This window comes from Physcomitrium patens, chromosome 3, assembly GCF_059467195.1.
Source record: "Physcomitrium patens ecotype Gransden chromosome 3, ASM5946719v1, whole genome shotgun sequence".
NCBI classification, from domain to species: Eukaryota; Viridiplantae; Streptophyta; class Bryopsida; order Funariales; family Funariaceae; genus Physcomitrium; species Physcomitrium patens.
In genome coordinates, this window is record NC_143412.1 from 25891989 (window position 1) to 25914156 (window position 22168).

At 42.7% G+C, this 22168-nt stretch overlaps 2 protein-coding genes and 1 pseudogene across 4 annotated transcripts; 2 read left to right on the forward strand and 1 right to left on the reverse strand.

Annotated features, from left to right (window-relative positions):
• The first annotated feature begins 1043 nt into the window (after nt 1–1043).
• On the forward strand, nt 1044–7089 carry LOC112279734 (uncharacterized; annotated as a pseudogene). Its single transcript, XR_016502053.1, has 4 exons — nt 1044–1532; nt 1568–1792; nt 2011–2056; nt 2382–7089. The product of XR_016502053.1 is annotated as an uncharacterized LOC112279734 (transcript).
• A 3143-nt stretch (nt 7090–10232) lies between these two features.
• On the reverse strand, nt 10233–11981 carry LOC149989616 (uncharacterized). The gene is made up of 2 exons (XM_090249394.1): nt 11438–11981; nt 10233–11288 (listed from the first exon to the last, which is right to left on the reverse strand). Exons 1-2 carry the CDS (start codon nt 11792–11794, stop codon nt 10917–10919), a joined length of 729 nt encoding a protein of 242 aa, XP_090105520.1. The 5' UTR covers nt 11795–11981; the 3' UTR covers nt 10233–10916.
• Nucleotides 11982–16244: 4263 nt separating this feature from the next.
• Nucleotides 16245–19824, forward strand: LOC112279475 (uncharacterized). Of its 2 annotated transcripts, XR_002969031.3 has the most exons (3): nt 16245–17191; nt 17616–19144; nt 19268–19824. XR_002969031.3 is itself a non-coding variant. In XM_024513949.3 (2 exons), exon 2 carries the CDS (start codon nt 17712–17714, stop codon nt 18288–18290), a length of 579 nt encoding a protein of 192 aa, XP_024369717.1. In that variant the 5' UTR covers nt 16245–17191; nt 17616–17711; the 3' UTR covers nt 18291–19824. The 2 variants fall into 2 exon arrangements, 1 of the variants encoding a protein (XP_024369717.1); XM_024513949.3 differs by having other exon boundaries at nt 17616–19824.
• The last annotated feature ends 2344 nt before the right edge of the window (nt 19825–22168 follow it).

Below are 22168 nucleotides of genomic sequence, written 5' to 3' on the forward strand. Positions count from 1 at the left end.
ACCACCATAAAAAAAAGTAGCTAGTTTTGATGTTGCTGTTTCGGAAATAAGCTGCCGTGAGGGTTCAAATTACTCACGATTTCACACTAACGATTCCAATGATTACGAGTTTAACAAATGAAAAGTGCATGACGGAGCAGACTTAAGAATTGGTCAATTACGCGTTCCAGCTTGACTTGTCGGCCCTCGTTTGACGCCCACGGCGTGCTCGTCTTCTACTTTGTCCTCTCTCCCCAATTTTCCATGCGCAGAGTGCGCACTGCAGACTGCGGATCTCCCAAGTCACTGTCCAGAAGATTTTTGGGCCACTTCCAGGCTGGAGCATCTGAGGTGAATGAAAGCGACTCCATTCTCGCCGAGGGGTGCAGAGAATCGTGCATTGAGCAGTGCGAAATGGGAACAGAAAATTGCACTGCTTGTAAGCTTTCATCGCCCTCACGCGGACCTCTCTTCGGTGGCGTGCCGGGGCTCCCCGACTCTCTGCTTCACTGCCCCAGACTTCGTCTTAGTCGTCTCCGGCTACTCTACCGGGTGCTGAGAAATGTGAGAGGTGTTGCGTGCTGTTAACCCACTGAGCGCATGTATGCTTTTATTGTACGAGTGAAGCGAACGTTTGCGAAGGTTGTACTGTGCGCTGCTGGTAGCGAGAGGATCCGACAGCACCGTGGAGGGAGGCTCGGACCTTCTGTTTTTCAGGTGAGTGACGGTGCCTTGCCCTCTGATCGGATGGTATGCACCATCTTCATGCTTGATAAGTTGTGGATGCTTAGACGTCGGAGGCGGCTTGTGAGCTTTCGTGGTCGCGAGCTGATCTCTGGTGCGGTTATGACCCAACTGAGAAAGCCGCTTCGAGTTTGCGCAACGGGAGCTTATCACGTGGATGTAGCGCTAATTGTTGGAGTTGTGCTCACTGTTTCTGGGGTTTCGTGTGCAGTTTGGAGCAGAGTAAGGAGTAAGAAGGAATAGCCGGTTCTTGAACGCTGATGTTAAATCTGTCCTCTTGAGATTGGATAGTGTCTCACCTTCTAAGGTGGGTGCGGGAGATGCTGGGGTTTCATTACTGCGTCAACGTCAGAAACTTTTTGCCGTCACAGCAGATTTTACGGGGACAGCAGACGGACTTGGGAACGCTTTTCAGCGTCGGTGGCTGCTTGCACCGTCGGCTGTGTGAGCTGTCTGGGCGTTCGACGTGTGGGTTACTGCTCGTCTTGCCTGGGCCGTTGGGTGTGTTTTGTCTTGTGTTCCAGGCTCTAAGTCCCGAGGTCTATCTCTGTTGCAATCGGAGCTTGGCCTCGAAACAGGCGTCAGGGCGGGGATATGGAGCCTTCTACCGTAACTCTGGTCCCATGGTTTATCTTAAGTCTCCTGGACTGCTTCAAGGCCTGCAAACTGGAGTAGCTGTGCTATGTGGACGGGGATGGGGCCCCCACAGCCGGTCTAAGAACATGTGTGCCGTGCCCGGAGCAAACATTCAGCATGGAATAGTAGTCTGGATGGTGGGAAGGGAGCTCGTGGTGTGGGGAACTTGGGAGGTGAGGTTTGAAGTATTCGTCAGTGGTGCCTTTAGGTCCTAACTAGTGACACGATCGAAGACATCGTATTGCATTTGGAGTTGTTAGAATCCCGTTTAGATTTGCTTCTGAATGAAGCGCCTTTGGTGGAATACCAGAATGAGGTCCTCTGCTTGACGTTGCGGTGGTCATGGGTCTCTAGTGCTGGCTCTGCTGACATCGCCGTTGGAGCGAAGTGCTCAAGTTTGTTTTCTAGTGCAAGAAGCTCAGTGTTTCTGCAGGTACGGAATGTTGGATTTTGACCTTATGGCTGGATCAGTGTTGTGTTGACATTAGTACCCATGTTGTGTGAACAGATTAATGTTGTTCATGTGGGTTTACCTTTCACGTGTGAATCGAGTTTGTGAATCCTGTGGTTGATGTTTTACTGGAGTGAATTGCAGCTTTGTTGTGATTTGCAGACGACTCTCTTAAGACTGATTTAGCATGATCTATTTAGTTACAGGGCGCATGGATATCGTTGTTGGTGGAGGTGAATACGACGTGAATATTTTTGTTTAGCTACGAATTGTTGCTTCGGAAGTTTTTCTCTAAGTCATCAACAGCAGCTTGGTACATCTTCTTGTCAGATACTTACTACGAGTATGTGCTATGCTAATACTTTAAATGTCATGGTTGATACACTTGTTTGCTTAGCCTCAACACTACTGTCCTGACACCATTATCCTCATACGGGTTATGTGCATTTTTGTTGCGTTTTGTTTGTGATGGGATCGGATTGCATTGGAAGGTTGAGTTGTGCTCTTTTATGACAGTGCCTTAGCTCAACACTAATTTTTATGATTGAAAGGATGCTATTTTTTTTGGCAGGTTTTTTAAATTTCAACATGGGAGATCCACTTGTTGCTCCTGCTCTAGTGGGATTTGGTGTGAATCTACTCCTTACGGAAGTAATCCAAGCAGGTAGAATGGCTTACAGGTGCAAAGATGAGTGCAATGAGTTGGTGGCTAAATTGGAGAGTGTGAGACCACTTGTTGAACAAGTTAATGATAATTCAAGCAAGGGAAATGGGGCGTGCACTCTATGGTTGAGTGGTTTCCAAAGCCTTTTAGAACGTGCCAAGGTTGTCACGAATGAGTGTAAGTTGGAATCACGATGGAGCAGAAGAAAGAGGATGGTGAAGTTTTGGCGGTGGAAGAAATTGCCATCACTGGTGATGAAAATCAGCAGTGACATTGAAGAGGCAAGATCAAATACAAGCTTGGTAACTCTTGGTATTGTGTTATCAATGCATATTCCAAAGCAAGTAGAAGCATTTAGTTTTGTGAAACAAGGCACTCCATCACTAATAGTAGGAGTGGACGAACATTTCAAGAAACTGAGGATGTCCATATTGCAAAGTCATGAAGGTGACAAAGCAAGCCATTTTGGATTGCAAGGGAGAGGTGGAGCAGGGAAGACCTTGCTTGCTCAAATGTTGAATAATGATGATGATATTCAAATGAAGTATGGAAAGGATTCTGTCATCTGGATGACTGTGGGACTTGACGCAAAGGTTTCTGATCTGTATGAAAAGCTAGGAAGGTGTTGCATTTTGGACAATGGAGTATCAGAGAAGTTCAAATTGATCAAGAACCAAGAAGAGCAACGCACGTTTTTGAAGAATGCATATGCCAAGAAGAAGGTATTTTTGATTTTGGATGATGTTTGGGAGAAGCCAAAGTATGATCATCATGACATGCTGTATTGGGTAGATATCGCGCGAGGTCAAGGATCCGCAACATTGATAACAAGCCGAAGTAAGTCAGTGCTCTGCAAAGTGCAGGCAAAAGTGGAAGTGGTGCTATCGCTTCCGAAAGAGGAGAGTTGGAAATTGTTTTGTTGTCATGCATTTGAGAGTGGTGGTGCTCTTCTCACTACTTTGGAGGAGTTAGCTCGGGATGTTTGCGAAGAATGTAAAGGCCTCCCATTAGCCTTGAAGGTAATCGGTAGTGCAATGGCGGATAAAGCGACTGTGGCAGAATGGAGGTGTGCCTTACATGATTTGAGGCGGTCGAAACCCATTGTGGATTCTAATGTGGATGATGAGCTCTTTGGTCGTCTTGAACTGAGCTACAAGGAATTGAAGGATGATGCAACGAGGATTTGTTTCTTGTACTTTGCAGCATTCCCCTAAGACTATGAGATTGAAGCGGACGAACTTTTGAGGATGTGGGTTGCAGAGGAATTGTTTGGTTTGGATCTTAGTGCAGAGGAAGCAAAGGATAAGGCGAGGGCACATTTGGAAATCCTTGTAAGGCGGTCTCTGATCGATAGGAATCAAGGAAGTAAGTATTTCCACATACATGATGTTCTTCGAGATCTTGCACTACACATAATTGGCAAGGCTGAACGTGGTGAATGTGGGTATGAATGCTTTTTCCAATCGAGAAAAGAGTTTGCCATTATTCCAAAAACAGAGTTGCTCAAAGATCTGAAGAGGATGTCATTTATGGGCTGTAACATTTGTAAGTGGCCAGAGGATCTGCAAGCGCCTCATCTTAAAGTTTGCATACTTCGGGAAATATCTGATATACAGAGCGAATTGATGACAAGCTTATTTAAAATGATGCTAGATTTGAAATTTTTGGATCTCTTAGGCAACCATCTTTCAGATGGAAAGGTTCCCTGTTTTGGGAGCTTGGTATCTCTCACGCACTTAGAATTGGGAAGGAATTCTTTTCACGAATTTCCAATGAGTGTTGTCCATCTGTACAAATTAGTATCCTTAAATGTCGCCGATTGTGGATCCTTGAAGGCACTTCCAAAGAGCATGGGCAATTTGAACTCTCTTGTGGAGTTGGATTTAGGAGGTTGTGAATCCTTGGAGGCACTTCCAGAGAGCATGGGTAATTTGAACTCTCTTCTGAAGTTGGATTTGAATGTATGTAGATCCTTGAAGGCACTTCCAGAGAGTATGAGCAATTTGAATTCTCTTGTGAAGTTGAATTTGTATGAATGTGGATCCTTGAAGACACTTCCAGAGAGCATGGGTAATTGGAACTCTCTTGTGGAGTTGTTTTTGTATGGATGTGGATTTTTGAAGGCACTTCCGGAGAGCATGGGCAATTTGAAGTCTCTTGTGCAATTGAATTTGATTGGATGTGGATCCTTGGAGGCACTTCCAGAGAGCATGGGCAATTTGAACTCTCTTGTGGAGTTGGATTTGGGAGAATGTAGATCCTTGAAGGCACTTCCAGAGAGCATGGGCAATTTGAACTCTCTTGTGCAGTTGAATTTGTCAAGATGTGGATCCTTGAAGGCACTTCCAGAGAGCATGGGCAATTTGAACTCTCTTGTGCAGTTGAATTTGTCAAGATGTGGATCCTTGAAGGCACTTCCAGAGAGCATGGGCAATTTGAACTCTCTTGTGGAGTTGGATTTAGGAGGTTGTGAATCCTTGGAGGCACTTCCAGAGAGCATGGGTAATTTGAACTCTCTTCTGAAGTTGGATTTGAATGTATGTAGATCCTTGAAGGCACTTCCAGAGAGTATGAGCAATTTGAATTCTCTTGTGAAGTTGAATTTGTATGAATGTGGATCCTTGAAGACACTTCCAGAGAGCATGGGTAATTGGAACTCTCTTGTGGAGTTGTTTTTGTATGGATGTGGATTTTTGAAGGCACTTCCGGAGAGCATGGGCAATTTGAAGTCTCTTGTGCAATTGAATTTGATTGGATGTGGATCCTTGGAGGCACTTCCAGAGAGCATGGGCAATTTGAACTCTCTTGTGGAGTTGGATTTGGGAGAATGTAGATCCTTGAAGGCACTTCCAGAGAGCATGGGTAATTTGAACTCTCTTGTGCAGTTGAATTTGTCAAGATGTGGATCCTTGAAGGCACTTCCAGAGAGCATGGGCAATTTGAACTCTCTTGTGCAGTTGAATTTGTCAAGATGTGGATCCTTGAAGGCACTTCCAGAGAGCATGGGCAATTTGAACTCTCTTGTGGAGTTGGATTTAGGAGGTTGTGAATCCTTGGAGGCACTTCCAGAGAGCATGGGTAATTTGAACTCTCTTCTGAAGTTGGATTTGAATGTATGTAGATCCTTGAAGGCACTTCCAGAGAGTATGAGCAATTTGAATTCTCTTGTGAAGTTGAATTTGTATGAATGTGGATCCTTGAAGACACTTCCAGAGAGCATGGGTAATTGGAACTCTCTTGTGGAGTTGTTTTTGTATGGATGTGGATTTTTGAAGGCACTTTCGGAGAGCATGGGCAATTTGAAGTCTCTTGTGCAATTGAATTTGATTGGATGTGGATCCTTGGAGGCACTTCCAGAGAGCATGGGCAATTTGAACTCTCTTGTGGAGTTGGATTTGGGAGAATGTAGATCCTTGAAGGCACTTCCAGAGAGCATGGGCAATTTGAACTCTCTTGTGCAGTTGAATTTGTCAAGATGTGGATCCTTGAAGGCATTTCCAGAGAGCATGGGCAATTTGAACTCTCTTGTGCAGTTGGATTTAGAAGGTTGTGAATCCTTGGAGGCACTTCCAGAGAGCATGGGCAATTTGAACTCTCTTGTGGGGTTGTATGTGATAGAATGTAGATCCTTGAAGGCACTTCCAGAGAGCATGGGCAATTTGAACTCTCTTGTGCAGTTGAATTTGTCAAGATGTGGATCCTTGAAGGCACTTCCAGAGAGCATGGGCAATTTGAACTCTCTTGTGAAGTTGAATTTGATTGGGTGTGGATCCTTGAAGGCACTTTTAGAGAGCATGGGCAATTTGAACTCTCTTGTGGAGTTGGATTTGGGAGAATGTGGATCCTTGAAGGCACTTCCAGAGAGCATGGGCAATTTGAACTCTCTTGTGCAGTTGAATTTGTCAAAATGTGGATCCTTGAAGGCACTTCCAGAGAGCATGGGCAATTTGAACTCTCTTGTGGAGTTGGATTTAGGAGGTTGTGAATCCTTGGAGGCACTTCCAGAGAGCATGAGCAATTTGAATTCTCTTGTGAAGTTATATTTGTATGGATGTGGATCCTTGAAGGCACTTCCAAAGAGCATGGGCAATTTGAACTCTCTTAAGGTGTTGAATTTGATTGGATGTGGATCCTTGAAGACACTTCCAGAGAGCATGGGCAATTTGAACTCTCTTGTGGAGTTGTATTTGGGAGAATGTGGATCCTTGAAGGTACTTCCAGAGAGTATGGGCAATTTGAACTTTCTTAAGAAGTTGAATTTGTATGGATGTGGATCCTTGGAGGCACTTCCAAAGAGTATGGGTAATTTGAACTCTCTTGTGGAGTTGGATTTGAGAGGTTGTAAAACTTTGGAGGCACTTCCAGAGAGCATTGGTAATTTGAAGAATCTTAAAGTTTTTAAATGAATCAAGTAATAGTATATTTTGAAATCATTTGAAGGCATGAAATTAGGATGTAGTTATTTATTAAATTTTTGAAGATTGAAGTGTGGATTTTTCTAACAATTTTTAAACAAATTGTAGAAAATTTCATGGTTTTATGTAGTTGATTTTTTTTTCTCAAATTTTGTTGTTGGAGTAATCAAGTTCATTTTATTTCTGCTTTTCAGCAACAATCATGTGCTTATCCAATGTGATTTGTCACTTTATAATATTCTCTTATCATCTCTCAAAATATTATGATTATTATTTTATAAATTTGGTCTTAAATGGTTTGATCAAGAGTAATTTATTATATTGAAATATCATATAATTCCTTTAGAACAAACTATATTTCTTTTAATGATAATTGTATTTTATAAATCCAAAGTAATTTTAAATGTATTTTGATAGTATTGAATATTATAATACTAGCAATTTAAAAGAAGAGTCATGCAAGACAATCTTTTGAAAAGATAGTCATTGTCATGGATGTATTTTATAGAGAATATAAGAAGAAGCTAAACATAGAGAGTATTATGAGAAAGTTAATATGAACTTGATTAAACTTGATGAATATAAGAATAATACCAAGAGGTATGAGCTAGAGTTCTAAGAGATGTATTGTTGAGACTATATAGCTCTTCAACCTCAACTTCAATTTATACTTCTACATAAGAAGCTTCTCAAGCAACTTCCTTTAGCTAGGAAAATTTTAGGAGGTTTTGAAGACTTCCAAAGAGTACGTCTTTGTCGGTCACTTGATTTTTTATTACATGTACTCAATTTTGAGAGGATTTTTATAGCTAAATATGAATAATTTTTTTGAAATTTAAATTATTTCCAAAATAACATATTGATTAAGTTTATGAAATGATGATGCAAAAATAAAGTCTCTTATAATATGGTAGTTAAAAAGTGTAGTTGGATTTTTGTTAGTTTGAATATAGGTTTTTTTTTTATCTATTTTAATTGATTCACTAGCCATTAGTATATTAGTTTATTCAAGTGATTTTGATTTGATGACACAAATTATGTTAGATTTCCTTGTATATTTTATTGTTTGGTTTTTAATGATATATGTAGATGGGGTGACTATATGTTAAATTTTTTACTATAAGAATTTGATAATTCATGTATTATAATAAAACAAAATTATTATTTTTATTATACTTGGTTGTTTTGGCTATTATCAAAGAATTTCAATATATATTTTTTTATTAGAAAAAATCTCTAGTTATTTTTATATTATTTGATGATGTAGGATTTCAAAATAAAATATTTTATTAGCATTAATTATCTTAAATTAGACATCACTTCATTTTAAAATATTTTTTGTTGTTTGAATTTTTTGAATAAATAGAACCAATGAAATATTAAAAAAAAAAAAAAAAAAACATTAAAGATGCTTGTATATTATTTTTAGAATGAATTAAATTTAAAAATTCATTTTATTTTTTTTGGCTTCATTTTTATTCATTCTATACTTCAATAGGTTGGATTTATATACATTTCACATTACATTTAATAAAGACTATTTTGTATATGTTGCACACCTCTTTTAAAAATGCATATAATACCAAAAGATATAAGAAGACTCCACATTGATGTCCAAGACTTGTGGTATGGATAGTGATGGAATCTAAGTGGACCTAATGTGGAGAAAACCTTGGATGTTGGAAATGTTTCTCTCCCAAGAGGATTAGAAGTCATGAAGATAAATTAAAGATCATTAAGTAGCTCATGACATCTCGATTTTAGAATGCTAAGAATTGACTCAATTGGAGCTATGGTTGAAAAGTTATGATACTTGAAAGTGGATATGGGAGAGAAAGAGCATTAAATTAGGATAGTGCTAGATTGAGCTTTTAAAAGTTTTGAACTTTTGGAGTATCATATCTCCCTCAATACTAGTCCAAATGAAATAAATAAAGAATCTATTAACATCTATGTAAATTGTATTAATATTTTATAATAAAATCATTTCTTAATTTTTGGTAATAAAATTATATATAATATATAAAGAATATAAAATTCTATGGATTTAGGATTTAAGATTGAAAGTCAAAGATAATTTGAGCTTTTTAAATAATAAAGAATATCTTAATTGGATATAATAGAACAAAATTTTGATCCATCAAAGTTAAATAGAAATTGAAGATTGCTTTCTTCTAAAACCAATTTGTAATTTGTCATGTTAGAATCAATTTTTGCACATGAACTTATGTATGATCAAAAATTAGAAATTCATATAGATTCTACTTTGCTATTTCTAAAATCATAAAACACTTATCAATTAAACATTTTATGCAAAAGTTACAATCAGATGGAATTCTATGAATTTTTAGTCAAAACTTATTACTTTTGGTGAAAATTAGTAATTATTCAGTGAATCAAAATCAAATATCTTAGAGGATATGCAAGAGATATCACTAGGATATCAATCAATAACAAGAATATTGTTTAGATATTAACCATGTATATAGCTATAATAAAGATATCAATCATGCACATAAATATCAGAGAGATATCAACGATGTAAGAGGGCATTGTAGGGGTATTAATTATGTAGCTAGGTAACACATGGATATGAATTATGATAGAGCATATTATAGAGGTATCAACTTTGATAGAGAATATCACAAGGATATCAGCCATAGAGATGGATATCACCAAAGTATCAATAATATAGAAGGTCATAATATGAATATCAACCATGTAGGCGGATATTATAAAATATTGAGACCTCATGGAAGATATCACAAGGGTATTAATCATGTAGAATGTATGATTGAGATATTAAAACTGATATTTAACTAATTCTGGACAATTTGCTCAATTGTAGACAAAACCAAGGATGTATAGTACATCTATATTACTGTAATGACACAACTGTCCACCAGTGCCCAGTAGAAAATCATATATTAGGGTCCATATGCAGTACCTGCACCGCACCTTTACGAGGTTCACGGCCATCATTACTGAAAATCCCTACATTTAAGTGAGAAGTCTCAAGAATCTTGCATGATGATGCCAGGGTATATTTTCTGCCAAAGATCTTGACGGTACTAATGTCAGGAGATGTTCACGCTTCTGATGTCAACGACAAGTGAGTGATCAATTCCGAGCATCCACATACCGTTTTGGCGGAGTCCTGAGTTAGGTTTAGGGGATAGGAAATGCTCGGTGTCTATATACTAGACAAAACTTCAGAAATACATTTGAAGACAGTGGTTCACATACTAAATGGAACAGTCAGATTATGCAAGGTTTTATGGAATACAGTGCGAAGAGCGGCATTCACAAGAGACGATTTTACAGAGCATAGTAGCAGCATAAATTCATTTCGTATTGCACTGGTCGGTAGGCGGATTTCATGAGGAAGCTTTGAATATGCAGTGGCCATTACTACTACGTTGAGCCGACGACTAGAAGAATGACACGGAAATGTTTGCGTCAGGTCGTAAATATGTTAATGACGTATGGTTACCTCTCACCTCCTATCGCAGGCATCGGCGGGTCGTCGATAGAGTTGCCCGATGAGGCCAGATTAGCCAAAGCCATTTCCTCTAATGCTTTTGGGATCAAATGTGTCTTGGGGGGACCTTTTTCCTTGTGTGAAGGCATTCTATGAGAGTACAAGACGGTGGTAACACTGATTCTGTGAGGATGCGTAAGTTCCGGTGTCGATCGCCTAGTCCAGCACTTCCTTGCCACGAGTTCCCGTTTCGAATACATAGGTGTCCACCACTCCACCATAAAAGTCCCGTAATTCTGACTAGGCTTCAAATCAACAGCCGACAAGGCGCGTCCCATCCACACTGGGAGGCGATGTCCGTCAGAAGGCCGACAGAGCACAAAGTCTCCAAGGAGAACATCTCTATAGGGACTGATGCGAGGCTTCGGCCGCTCCCTTGCGAGTCAACAGTACGGGTAAGGCTCGGGATCGTCCTCGGGAATTGTGTCAGTAGTAACTTCAGGCCCAACGTCCGAGGATGTACTACGAGCGTGGTCCCTCTGCCATTCAGTCATAGGCCAGAATCCCTCCTGAAGCAGTGATGGGGTACTGGGGAGCGGACCTGTGATCTCCGAGTAGATGCACTCCCAATAAGAAACGTAACTCGACATTTCGTTGGCATACTGTGCATCCCTTTCCATCATTGACTTCCAGAGCTCGATATACTTCGCTATGCCCTGCTGGATAAAACTCTGTTTTGTCATACATTCGCCTGCCCGCATGAGCTTCTTGTTTCTTCTTGGCGGGATCAACAGCGACATTGGCCCATAATGGTCGAAGAGGAACACCCGTTGGCAACTTAGGAGTGCCGTCGTCGTTTGCTCTCCACATCTTAACTGCTGGGCCGGGTGGTAGCCATGATTGATCTGTAGCTCGCTTCTGGAAACCAGAAGAGTCATAGACATTCAGGACAGAGGTCTGTCGGCGGGCCGCCGACACAGAGAATGTAGAAAGGGAATCATGGTCCACAAAGGAGTATGGATTTAACAGAAGAAAGCAATACACATGACCAGGATTTAGAAACGAACCTTGTAACGCATAACCGGCCAGCCCTTATCTTCGCCCTCCTCCTCAACGTAGAACTTAAAAAGATGCATATCTCCCAGTCCAATGAGCCTGTTTGCACCGTCGTGTTGATATCCCACAAGGAACTTCTTGAAATCTGCAACCTCTTGTACTAGCTCGGGAATGAATGCTGTCGTTTTTTGGGAGTCCATAAATGCCTTCATTAGATCCGCAAGGACATAGATGTTCTTCGTCTTCAAAAGCTGAGAGAGGTAGCTGAAGTGCGCATCAATGTCCTCGTGTGTGTGGCCGACTATTAGGAATCCAACCGTCACTTCCTGGAAGATCTTTTTTGCTGTGAGCAATGAGCAGAAAGCCATGACATACCGGTTCTTGTTATCTTTGGCCGAATTGTCAAGCTGAAGGAATAGCTTCTTTGGCAAGGGAACAGCCGGCCTTCCAGGAGGCGGCCGGTGAACCCGGTTGCCAGAGCCTGTAGGAATAGAGGTCGTGCATCTTGACTTCCTGTAGAGGAGTGCCTCAAAGAACGAGTTCTGTGGCGGCGTTGTGAAGAGCTCCTTTGAATCCTTGACGGGGGGGGGGGGGGGGGGGTCTTTCTTGAGCTCTTAGATCCCGGCTAATTGAGGAGATGGTAAAATTCGAGTCACTAGGCCAGAACGCACTGGAGTAGTGGGCGTAGGAGCCATCACCGTAGCCATGCGTGAGCATACCCGTCACTGAGATGGGGATCTGTCCGAGTCCAGATGTTGCCTTCGTATTTCGCAGCATCCGAGGAATTGCGGACTTCATGTGATCCATCTTGTCGTGAATAAAGCACAAGAACTCCGTGGGGCTCTCTACAGAGCTCGAGCTCCATCCATGGTAGAGACGACGACAAGCATTTTGGTAGTTGATATGCCTAGTTCTGTCCTTTACCAACGTCGCCCATTCTTCGGAACCTCGGGGATATCTCAATATGCAATCCTGAAGAAAGTCGCACTCGGTACACCTTGAGAAATTGCTGCTAGGTGCCTTCACTTCCACGTTCTTGAAATCCTTGTTTTTCATTACGTTCACTTTAGACTGGGAGACGGGCTTAACAAAACATTGTGCGCTTTGCTACACAAGATACGGAGAATGAAGTGGCAGATTAGAAAACATGTCGGCGGTCCGCCGACACAATAATTGAAGACCCAGAATACGAATTCAAAGCTCTAGACTATCATGATTGAAAAAAGAGAGAACTGAACAGCTACAGTGGCTCACCAAGTTGCTCATGTCCCGCACATGATTCCAGTTGAGTGAAGACGGCAGCACAAGGAGGTTATTTACTCGTTTCTTGCCAATATTTCTGAACTCATTGGGCATGCAGTCCGCATTGTCGTTGATTATAGTCATGATGTTCGCCTCGGCTTGAATTGTGTGCGGTCGCGGCCGAGCAATTCCTGTGTTCCCATGGGTTCCGGTCACCCATCCTCCAATCGCGACAGTTTTGTACGCATGGTATGCCGCTCTAGAAATGCCATGTATTATGTACCACGCATTCTCACAGACCTCGCGGTTACTGAACGTGATGAACTTCTTCCGTCTCCCAGGCAGCGAGTGTAGTTGACCCTGGACTGCATATGCAATCTCTCTGCGGGCCTCAATTGTACTTGAATGAAACTTACGCCTCAGTGCCAACGTGTCATCCCAATTGAATGTCTGACAGCATCTGTATTTGCAGCATCACATCGAGCTGACCCTTTGAACATCCGGGTGTGTTGTCTTTCTCTTCAGTTTTGATTCGCAGGTTCCGGTGAGCTTGCGTCGCTTGATATGACGGTAGGAATTCTTGGGCACTCCCTCGAGTCCAGAATCTTCACCAGAGGACCCCGCATGCTCAGAGCACCAGGTTACAATCTCTGAGAGGAGTCGACCCCCTTCCAGTCTTACCTGTGTTAGAGGCCACCGGAATGATGTCATCTGCATGTCGCCTTCCAATAAGAACATGATCCCCACATGAGTGTCTTCAAGGTTATCCTCATCGAATGGTTCGTCCGACAAACACACTACGATTCGGGCCTTTCCAAAGAAGCTAAGATCCTCGTTCAGAAGGTCGCATTGCTTGCCTCTCCAAAGTGGGCGGTCCGGGTAAGACATGTTGGCGATGCCCTCTCTACCATCGCCCTGACAGCCCTCACCGATTGCATCTAGTCGGTTGGCTAGGCCTTCTTCCATAACCGTTGGACTGCATGTCTCATCCTTCAACTTATTAGGTACGAGGTGAGGCATTGCTGTCGGTGGGCCGCCGATATCCCCCCCTTCGACTACGTGCCCTATGGGCGGTCCAAGTGGCTCAGTAGGTCGGGCTTTATATCCACTCCATAGCACCCTATGATTCTCCGCATCGCCCAAAGTAGAAACAGATGGCTCCTCGCAGTATGCTGTATGCCCTCTATACTCGGAATTCACGCTTGTGAGATTTACAATCACAAAGAAGCTGTGGGGAACAAGATATCCACACCACACACCTTTAGGTGAGCATTCATCAATGATGCCAAAACCAGTACATCGCGTCCCCGTCTCGTCAGTCACAAGCAAAGTGACTTCCATCTCCTCCAACGTTAGGAACTGGCCGATGGGCTTCTCATCCTCAAGAACAGGTATCGGGGGGCCGCCGACACACCATTCTGGAAGCATTTCATGTCGACATATGGTCGGAGGTACTGAGCCTTCCACGTTACTTCTTCCCCAATACAGTCGCGCAGCAACTGAAAGCCTCGTTCCGGGAACGGGAGTTTCATGAGATGAATGGATGGTGATGATTCAAGTACAAGGACTCGGTCAAGAATTGGATCCCTGCAAGTTACTTTAACGACGATCCCACGTCCTGCAAAGTAGAAGCCAACGAATGTAAGCGCCACCGTCGTTCCGTGGCGAAGCTTCCTCCTGCCGGAAGGGCCATTTTTGGTGAATGCTTCAACGGATGCAGTATCCCTTTCTTACCAATCCCGATGGCCAAAAATTTGCACACTGCGTCGACCGCAACCCCCACCTCCTATCGTCGTGTCGGCGGGCCGCCGACACAAAGACGTCAAAATGCTATTGTTCAGCTGTATCGGCGGGCCGCCAACACAAAGACGTCGAAATGCTATTGTTCGGCGGTATCGGCGGCCCGTCGATACAAAGGGAATAAGGAATATCTTCAAAACGGTTAGATCAAAAATGGCATCCGCCGAGACTGATAATGCATCCTTTGTTTCACTGAGTAGAAAAGATATTATGTCACTTTACTTGAGTATATGTATTCTTATTTAAAATTATTCTCTGAGTACAACAACAATGAATTTTACCTTAGAAGTGGATTGCAAGGTTCAGGATTTAGGTTATTGCGAAATCCTGCAAACCCTCTGAATGCTATAGTCTAAACCCTAAACCTTGTCATGGAGAACGGTTTCAACCCTAAACCCTGAATCCTAAACTCTAAACCCTAAACTTCTTATGGAGAACTCCGTGGGAGACAATGTAATTTCTGTGGTCACTCTGAATGTAACACTTGAGGAATAGTATTCAACAATGCTGTTCTCTTGATTTCAATATTTACAGATTTATTTTAGACATTTCGACTTTGGGGAGAATACAAAACATGTGTAGTACATTTGATTAATTGTTCTTCAAATGGAGACAGATTGCTCTTCTCGATTTGTTTGCTCTATGCATCTTTTGTGAGAGGATAAAGTAAATAACCAATGATTAAAACTTAGGAAACATAATGGATGGAAATTGTTTTATCAAGTATCTTTGACTTCACATGTAGTTCCGTAGTTCCGTAGGAGAAGAAGTCTAATTAAAACAAACGGTGTAGGGTATAGGCATTTTAGTTTGCAATATGGGATTTTCTTAAGTTCAAGATGGATCCTTCATCCATAAAGTCATATTGGTAAATTTTTTTTTGTCCATAATTAGTTAAATATCACATATGGACACTTGAAAGTAAAGTCTTTAATTTGTACATATTTTCACCTTCTAATGAATACAAGGACTTTCAGAGAGCTTTTAGGGGTCGAAAAGTGTGATTTGAAAGCATACATTGTATAGAAAGGAATAATTGTTAAGTTTGGATAAAGAACCAAAGAAAGAAGGCTAATTGAAATCAGTGTACTAAAATTGAAGGTTTGTAAGTGAATTCCTTTTATGGAGAAATTTCCAAAGATGTTGAAAGTTGTGGTTTATATTGTAAAGAATCTCCTTGTAAGTTTTTGTGCCACTTAGGTATTAGATCTATGAATCTGAATTATTGTGCTGTCCAGTGTTGAAGAATATGAGAAAACCAAACCGAATTTTTGGTTCGACCTAGGACCAAGAGGGAAAATCAAGTAATTCGAATTCAGGACGCTCTTAATATGCTCGGTTGACATAGTATTGTACATCATTGATATTGATATCTTTGAATATAAGATACTTAAAAATCCGTAATGATTTGAAAAATATGAAGGAGTCCTTTGAATTGAAATATCAGAGTAAAAAATTAATGCGGTTTTATCACATATCATGGTACCATTGAGCATTGAGTTATATATTATGGTACCACTGAATTACGTTATGGAAGATAAAATTAACTTATATCCTCTGATTGGATGCTGTATATTCCACGCTAAATTGATTCAATGACATTTAAGAACAGTAATTTGCCGTTTTCACCTCATGAGAGCATTAGAATCAAATATATGAAAACATCTAATCTTAGAAGATGCATCAACTCCTTCAAATGATAAGATAATAAAGACATCATGGGTTGACATATTTGCAGAATACACACATCAGTGAGTGCAACTATTATTATTACTGCAGTTTGCACATGAAGATTTCATAACCAAGGAGAAAGACAAACTAGCCTAGATAATTGAACAATAATCTGCACGGTGTGAAATGTTACGAAAGTAAGTGGTCTGTCCTCAGATGACTGCGCGCTTCGCCAAAAATATTAATATTATAGCATAACCGCATTGAATGAAGACTCCGTGCCTGCACAGGGCTGAGAATGTAATCATTTATGAAATTTCAGCCTCAACAGAACCTATAGAACTTTAAGGGAGTGAAGGACATAAAATCATGATATGAGAGGTGGACGTTGGCTGCCTGAAGTTGATGTAGACGTAAATGTCCACAGGTGGTTCCGGCAGGATTTGATGCTCCACAACATGATGGCGTATAGTTAAGTGTCCTTAGTCCTATAGTTGCCTTCCTAACCTCCCTCCTCCTGCCTTCACAGTGTTATTGTGCTGGTCCATCTTCTATTCTTTTGTGTCGCCGGAGTTTGAGCGTCATTCACCCTCGTCGGAGCTGAGTTTCACTCTTTGCTTGCATTGAGCGCTGAAGAATGTCGGTTTTCCAAGTGCTGCAGTGTGTGTGAACCGTGTAGTAATCTACCGCAAGCCTACTTGGATTGCGAGGTTGGTGTGCTTTGTTGCGGAAGGTTGGTTGTGGGCTTGCCGAAGTTGTCACCTTTTGCTTCAGTTCCATCGTCTTTCCGGCGACGGCTAGGTTTCCTCTCGTTATACCGGGTTCATAGGTTGCATCTCATTCCTTCAAGTGTAGTGTCGTGCGCGGCCCTGCTTTCGGAGCTCTTCTTCGCCGGAACTCCTGGTGTACGGTAATCAAACAGCGTGCCGGGTCCTTCCAAGTAGCCGCCGACAACAAAGACCGCTCCGCTAAAAGAGACTGCTTGGAGGAGCACAACAGCATCATCTCCGCCGACATCCAATACGCGGCCGCCGACACCCGAAACCGGAAATGTAAGTACTCTACACCCAGTATCGGTGGGCCGTCGATACTGACCTATTACCTAAGTTGGTTGTCTGAGTACATGCTCCTTAGTGCGTTCCGGCGAGGGCTTTGAAAAGAACACTGGGATGTTCACTTGGTATCGGCGGCCCGCCGATACCAGAGTACTGTCTCTTACCTTAATTAGGGAAAGTGAGTCGGAACCCGATTTCCTGGATTGGGTTTCTGAGTGACCAAACTTGTAAGATTAAAAGAAAGATAGATTATCACATCATGCGGTAATGGTGTATCGGCGGCCCGCCAATACCCATAACGTGGACTCATATATTCCTCTGTCACGATATTTATACGTAGGGGTTTGCAAACTATCGGTTGGCCGCCGATAGCATCATTCGGGAATAACGGAGTGATGTCAAATTGAATGTTTTCTTCCAGGAATACGAAGAAGCCCGTCGGGGCTAAGTGGCTCCTAGGAGAGGAATATTAAACAGACGTGGACATCGAGTATGGAGGGGCGAAGCTGCGAGGAACATGGCTTGGGAGTTCCAATATCAGACGATCGGAATCACATGGAGGCAGAGCTCGCCCAACACCATGGCAACACTGGGGATAAATGCCGAGGTCCCTTCCCTTATGGTGTCGCATGGCATGACACTTCTCAATCTGAAGTCCGTGGAGGACGACGTCGTGCCGAACGCTGTTGCAGCCCTCCTTGAGGTATACCCAGTGAGAGTAGGTGAAGGAGAGGACGACTACATCGCAGTGGTGTTGGATGCCAGTTTATGCCACCACGAGTTGTGCCTTGGAGAGCACGATAAAGACGTCCAGTTCTCGAACGGGTTCGCAGAAGAACAAGAGGATGTTCTGGACGCATTTCTGACGGTGGAGGCGGAACGAGATAGAGTGAACGCCGCATACGGTGAGGAGCACAAACCGAAGGCGTCAAGACAGAGTCGCGGGAAAAAGAGCGACGTGGCTGTAGTGACGCAGGACACAGGATTTACGGGGGGCGTGGACGAAACAGCCGCCAGAGGAGAGTCCTCCCGTCCAAGAATGAAGAAAAGAAGCAGCGCTGCTAGTGCTGAGCCCGATAGCTCCAGATCTCGATAGGATCCAAAGAAACTCTCTGTGGCGGATGCCATCTTGCAAGCCAACAACCTGACGTCTAAGACAAAGCCTGCAGTCATCGAGGCCATGTACAAGTTGCCAGAGGAAGGCCTGGGCGAATGCTTTCCATACGGTCAGGACCCTCTACCTTACAAAATAAGCGCGGAGAGAATCCAGCTGGTGCCTGACTCTCTCAAGTACTGAGTGTTTGTCAAGAAGATGAAGGACCAGGTGCAATTGGAGCGTGAAGCCCTCGGCGTGATCAGGCGGAAGCTAGAGCTCTACTGCATTCCTGTGAGCAAGAGGCCAGTGATGGGTGGAGGACCTCAGGAAGAGGGACCATCCTTGATCCTAGACCGTATGCCAGGGAAAGACGAGATGTGGCTCGTGGACGACCAACGCGTTCCGTGGTGGCAGACGGATGTGCACTGGTACGTGGTTGGCGGGCAGCACACATTCCAAGCATGCGTCACAATCGCGGCAAAGGAGGTGCGCGGATCCAGCAGGCACAAATTCTACACGGAGTTCGACGTCGTCCCCGTGTACTCAAAGGATCTGGAGATGCTGATCAAAGTGTCAAACGCCCTGAACATCCAAGTGAAGGACAAGGTTGTCACAGAAAACTTCCGATCCCAGTTGAAGAATGCAAGAGCGAAATGGATCAAGAAAGGTCGCCCAGCTCCAAAGAAAGGCGGTGCAAAGCACGACGCCGACTTCAAAGTACATATATGATCTTCTCCCCTGTTTCAATTCATTCTGGACTGCGGAATTGGACTCGTAAAGCTTGCCTTGACTGAGTATTGGCAGGCCGCCGATACTCTTCACAATTCATACAGGCTTTGGATATCGAAGTACATGTAAGTCACTCTTCATCGGCGGGCTGCCCATAATCTCTGCGCTTGATTCAGGCTTCTGAAACTGAAGTATTTGTTAGTTACTCTGTATCGGCTGGCCGCTGATACTCTCTGCGCTCCATGCAGGCTTATGAAATTAAAGTAATTGTAAGACACTCTGTATAGGCGGGCTGCCGATATAGAGTGACCTTCTTGCAGGCTTCTGAAACTGAAGTTATCCTTCAAAGGAGCGCCAACTACCTGGAGAGTGGTGGAAGATTTACATGTTGTTGCAACATGATGTGGAACATGCTAATGTTGCAATGCTGGATGACCCCTTGAGTTTGTCCAAAGCTATGCGATTGGAGGATGCAAGCAAGTGGGAGGCGCCTATGCTTGAGGAGTATGGCTTACTCATGTCCAATAGAACATAGTAGTATGGCTTACTCATGTCCAATAGAACATGGTAGTTGACTCCCTTCAAAAGGTCCGCAATAACGTTGGATGCAAGTAGATGTGGATGCAAGTAGATGTTTCGTAGCCAAAGTTGATTTCAAAGAGATTTTTGCTCCCATTAGAAAATTCAGGACCATTCGATGCATGCTTGCGATTAGGACGGAGAAAGATTTAGAGATCTACTAAATAAATGTGAAAACCAAATTCTTGAATGGAAAGTTGGAAGACACCTATATAGTGCAATCTAAGGAATTTGTGCAAGAGGTTATAAAGTACTTCGTGTGCAAGTTCAAGAAATCATTGTAAAGATTCAAGTATTCACTAAGGGCATGGTACCAAAAAAACAATTTGTTCTTCATCAACAAGGGCTTCTTTAGAAGTGAAGTAGATCATTCATTGTATATGAAGCAACTGGATGAGTGATTGTTGATAATAATCATCTATGTGGATAATATGATCACCTTGGCAAGTAGTGTGAGTGCATTAAAGTATGTAAAGTTGAAGCAGATTTAATACTTTAGGAGTTTGAGGGTTTTAGAGTTTAAGGTTACATGAGTGCACTAGAGGTTATTGATCCTATATATCTCTCAATGTATCATAGTTTTTTCCATTTTGAAATTTTGCCAAGCTTTACATTGTCTCAAAGACCTCTGTAAATATGTTTGCTTCTCAAAAATATATGTTTCATTTTTCTCAATTTAGGATTTAGGGACCTTATTTGGATCTGAAGATCCTAATTTGGAATCCGAATTTTATATTTGTTATCATAAAAGAACTGTGTATAGAATTGGAATGCGTACCAAATTTTGCTTAGCCAAAACAAATCTTGATACATGGGTTGTTCACCTATTGTAGGTTCGGCATTGCCCCCAGATTTGCTCGCTCTCCACCTGTTGCATCATTGGCTTCCCGTCCTCGTTCTCCTCCACCTTCCATCACATCTTCTGATTCCACCATCCGGACACCTTCATCGGCGTCCCACGTACGCTCTATGAGAACAGATACAACGACGATGGTGCCATCGTGTACTATTGCTGCAGCCACTGCGTAGTCAATGTCAAACGTGCACTTCAAATCTCTATCATCAATTTTTGAGTGCACTCTCTAGCAACGTCGTGGTCAATCCCGAGTGCATCTCCAAGTACAACTTCAAATGCTCTCTCGTGCTTAATCTCGATAGAGTTGGCATTGAGTTCAAACGATTCAAATGCCATCCATGTACTGGCACCATCGACGATTGCCTGTGTTTGTCCAACCCCTAAGCTCGCACCACTTGCTATGGCATTGCTTACAATGACATCCCAGATTGCGACCATTGCATCTCTTTATATCCTACCTCTTTAATGCCCTGCATTCCATCATACCTTACCTCTTTCAATACCCTCCAACTTACCCTACATCCCATGATACCTTGCTTCATAAGATATCTTACATCTCTTGATACCTTGCCTTTCTTAATACTTCGGCTCTATATATGCCCTCCCTTCCTTGATACCCTACCTCTCTGAATATTCTTGTTTCTTCATCTAATCCAAACACCCCTCATAGACTTCAATTCATACTCAAAACAAATGTAAACTGTCACCCTCAAAATAGGAAGAAGAAGGTGACTCGTAAACACTCATGTAGAATGATCACAAATAAACATGTAGAATGATTAGTCAATGTATGGCTCTACTTAAGTCACACAGTAGAATGATCACAAACAAGATCTCAAGAATCACATTATTAAAAATATAATGTAAGACAAAGGAAATTGTCATCATTGAAAATATAATATAATATAAGACAAAGGAAATTGTGAACATTTCAAGGGGGAATGCATACCTAGTATCTAAGATATGAGCCATTCATCCTCCTCTAACTGCCTAGTGTTAATCTATTCAACTCAATCCTCTTCCTCCTCCAACTCTTTAGTGCTGTGCTATTCATCTCAATCCCCCTCTTCCTCCAACTCCCTAGTGCTGTGCTATTCATCTCAATCTCCCTCTTCCTCTTCCTCCAACTCCCTAGTGTTGTGCTATTCATCTCAATCCCTTATTGCTCACAACCGCCAATGCAACTACCTATACTCAATATGCAATCACTCCTTCCTTGCGCAGTTGCTCCTCTCACAGGGCGTTCCCATGATCCAGGTTCTCCATCCATGGTGTGTGGGATTAGCGTAAAACAACGCCATGCCGCGCCTCTCTCCTCCTCAGGCCATTGCAGTCACTTCTTACGCAACGCACATGCATACACCAGGATCCAAGAGAAATGCCTCATGGTGTTTGTACCCTTCTGCCTCCACGTTCGTAATATATCGGGCCTCTTTCTTCCCTCTCCTCCCCTCCCCTCCCTACGCCTCTCTCCTCCTCAAATCATTGTAAATATTCCTTGCGGGGGGTGCATGCATGCACTGCGACTCAAGATAGATACCTTGCAATGCCTGTTTAATTCACATTGCTTCCTCTTTCATGACGTGAATCTCGATCCTGCGTCACTGCTTGTGTGGGGTGCATGTGTGCACTGCGATGTAAGATGAACAACCCTCGATACTCGCCCTTTCTTGCCTCTCCATCCATGGTGCGTAGAATTGGCATGGAACACTGT

Bases quoted from the DNA above. Each gene is read 5' to 3' on its own strand.
- LOC149989616 (XM_090249394.1), bottom strand. From the start codon at position 11,794: ATGGCTTTCTGCTCATTGCTCACAGCAAAAAAGATCTTCCAGGAAGTG. The intron at 11,289-11,437 runs GTTCGTTTCTAA...TCTGGTTTCCAG, and splicing joins GGCCGGTTATGCGTTACAAG to AAGCGAGCTACAGATCAATC.
- LOC112279475 (XM_024513949.3), top strand. From the start codon at position 17,712: ATGGCTTGGGAGTTCCAATATCAGACGATCGGAATCACATGGAGGCAG.